At 38.9% G+C, this 1,948-nt stretch overlaps 2 protein-coding genes across 2 annotated transcripts in view; one reads left to right on the forward strand and one right to left on the reverse strand.

Moving 5' to 3' along the window:
* LOC109126395 lies at positions 418 to 894 on the reverse strand. The gene is made up of 2 exons (XM_019229921.1): positions 597 to 894; positions 418 to 503 (listed from the first exon to the last, which is right to left on the reverse strand). The coding sequence occupies exons 1-2, from the start codon at positions 892 to 894 to the stop codon at positions 418 to 420; spliced, it is 384 nt and encodes a 127-aa protein (XP_019085466.1).
* LOC104715205 overlaps positions 1,636 to 1,948 on the forward strand; it is a 2,637-nt gene continuing 2,324 nt past the window's right edge. Inside the window, exon 1 of the mRNA XM_010432637.2 lies at positions 1,636 to 1,943. Within this exon, the coding sequence (XP_010430939.2) occupies positions 1,636 to 1,943 (308 nt within the window). The remainder of the gene's footprint in view (positions 1,944 to 1,948) is intronic.

Here is a 1,948-nt window from a genome sequence, read left to right on the forward strand (position 1 = left end):
ATGGAAATTTAATACTTTGAGAAAGTTATTCTTGATAAGGTGAGCAAAACAAAACATAAACTTCAACCTAAAGATGTAAATGAATCTCAAATGTGAAATTCCAAAATAAAAAATATAGAGAGTGGCTAAACAGTCTTAAAAATTTAGCTAAATCAGGTGTTAGTTACAAAGTCTTTAGATATCAGTCACAATATCGTTGCAAATTGTGACGTCTTTGTTACTATATAGGGGTACAAAATGTGGACGCAAATAAGTCCTCAATTTGCGACGTTTGTGCGACTCTCTTTACCGACTATATAGTTCGTCACAGAGTAGTCGCAAAATTGTGACCATTATGAGACGAATTTATTTTAGATGCAAATTAGTCCTAATGTAGTCGCTAATTTAAGACCATTTTGTGACATTTATGTTTCGTCATTAATAAGCGACGTTTTTCTCTCCAATTTTTTTGTAGTTGTTGATTCGTCGCAAATTAGTCTCAAAAGCATTGCTGTATTTTGCGACTGAATAAGTAGTCACAAAATGTAGTCCCAAAATGCATGTTTTCTTGTAGTGAAGCCACCGGTCAATACAATCACGATGAAAGACGTGAGTACAGTTCCTAAGCTCTCTGATCTCGTCGTCGTCTTCAAGATCTCCTAGACACACGGCGCATGTGTCGCTGATCGACGCTGAGGGTGATCTCTCAACCGTGTCGCGGAAAGCTGTAACGGCGAGGCTTTCTTTGATGGTTTGCGATGAAACGGAAGGAGAAGAAGATCTTGGTGATGGTGATGATCGAGAGCGGTAACGGATGATACATGCAAAGATCCAACGTAGGACGGCGATGATAACGGCGGTCTTGTAGAGAAGGTGGCTGATGATGAGACTAGTGTCTTCGATGAAAAATGTCATTGTGACGATGTTTCTTGCTGAAGTATATGAGAGAGAACTTGGTGCAGAGAGAAAGAGAGAAAAAAGAAGAGGGAGGAAGAGAGGTTAGCATCAGGTTCCTTTATAAAGAAGAATTAAAGGTGGTGAGTGGTGACTTTAAAAAACTTTTTTTTTACATTTATTTACTAGCTATTTCTATCTTTTTTTTTTACATTATAAACTTGGTTTCTTGTGTGCTCATCTGTGTACCCACATTTTTAAACTAGAAAAGTAAAAAGAATGTGCGTAGAGAATTTGCGTTGGTACTATACAGTCATCATTTCAATAATTTTAAAACAAGATAAATAGTGGGTGCTTTTTTATATCCAAAAAAATAAATAAACATCTACATTAAAAGAAAGAATAAGAGAAGGTGGCGTTGGGGGTTAAGTGGCGTTCGTGTGTCACACTCTGTGCTAGTCTGGCTTGCATTGCATGAAAGAATGAGAGGGGCGTGATAGAATAGAAATACTGTAATATTCTAATTATGTCCTTATGTAAACCTAATACACTTGTAATATATTCTTGAATCAATACAATACAACACAAGGTGAATTACCAAGTTACATGGTATCAGAGCCACCCTAAAAAAAAAAACCCTATTTTTTAAACTGCCGCCTTCCTCCTTTCCTCTGTTCTTCCTCTGCTCCTACGTTCTGTTTCTCGTCTTTGTTTCTTCTTCAATTTTCGTCAGTCTCCTCTTGTTTCTTGTTCACCTTCTCAATGGCTCAACCGGCAGAGAAAGCGATTGGTGTGACACACATCAAATCGTACATTCCCTTGGTCTTTTATATGCAGAAGATGAACTATGATGCGTGGCGTGAACTATTTGAGACTCACTGTCTCAGCTTCAGTGTTTCTGGTCATCTCGATGGGACCTCGGTTCATGCAACTCCTCAAGACACGGCCTGGAAAGAGCGTGACGGTCTGGTCAAAATGTGGATCTATGGAACGATCTCTCCTTCTCTTCTCGACACGGTCCTCAAATCGCGTTGCACTGCTCGTGAGCTTTGGGTCACTATCGAAAACCTGTTCC

Source organism: Camelina sativa, chromosome 9 (genome assembly GCF_000633955.1).
Source record: "Camelina sativa cultivar DH55 chromosome 9, Cs, whole genome shotgun sequence".
Classification (NCBI taxonomy): Eukaryota; Viridiplantae; Streptophyta; class Magnoliopsida; order Brassicales; family Brassicaceae; genus Camelina; species Camelina sativa.

What these genes read in the sequence shown, in the direction of transcription:
- LOC109126395 (XM_019229921.1), bottom strand. Translation starts at nt 894, where the DNA reads ATGACATTTTTCATCGAAGACACTAGTCTCATCATCAGCCACCTTCTC. An exon ending in GATCAGAGAGCTTAGGAACT is followed by an intron (nt 504 to 596) that starts GTACTCACGTCT and finishes CTACTTATTCAG; the next exon opens with TCGCAAAATACAGCAATGCT.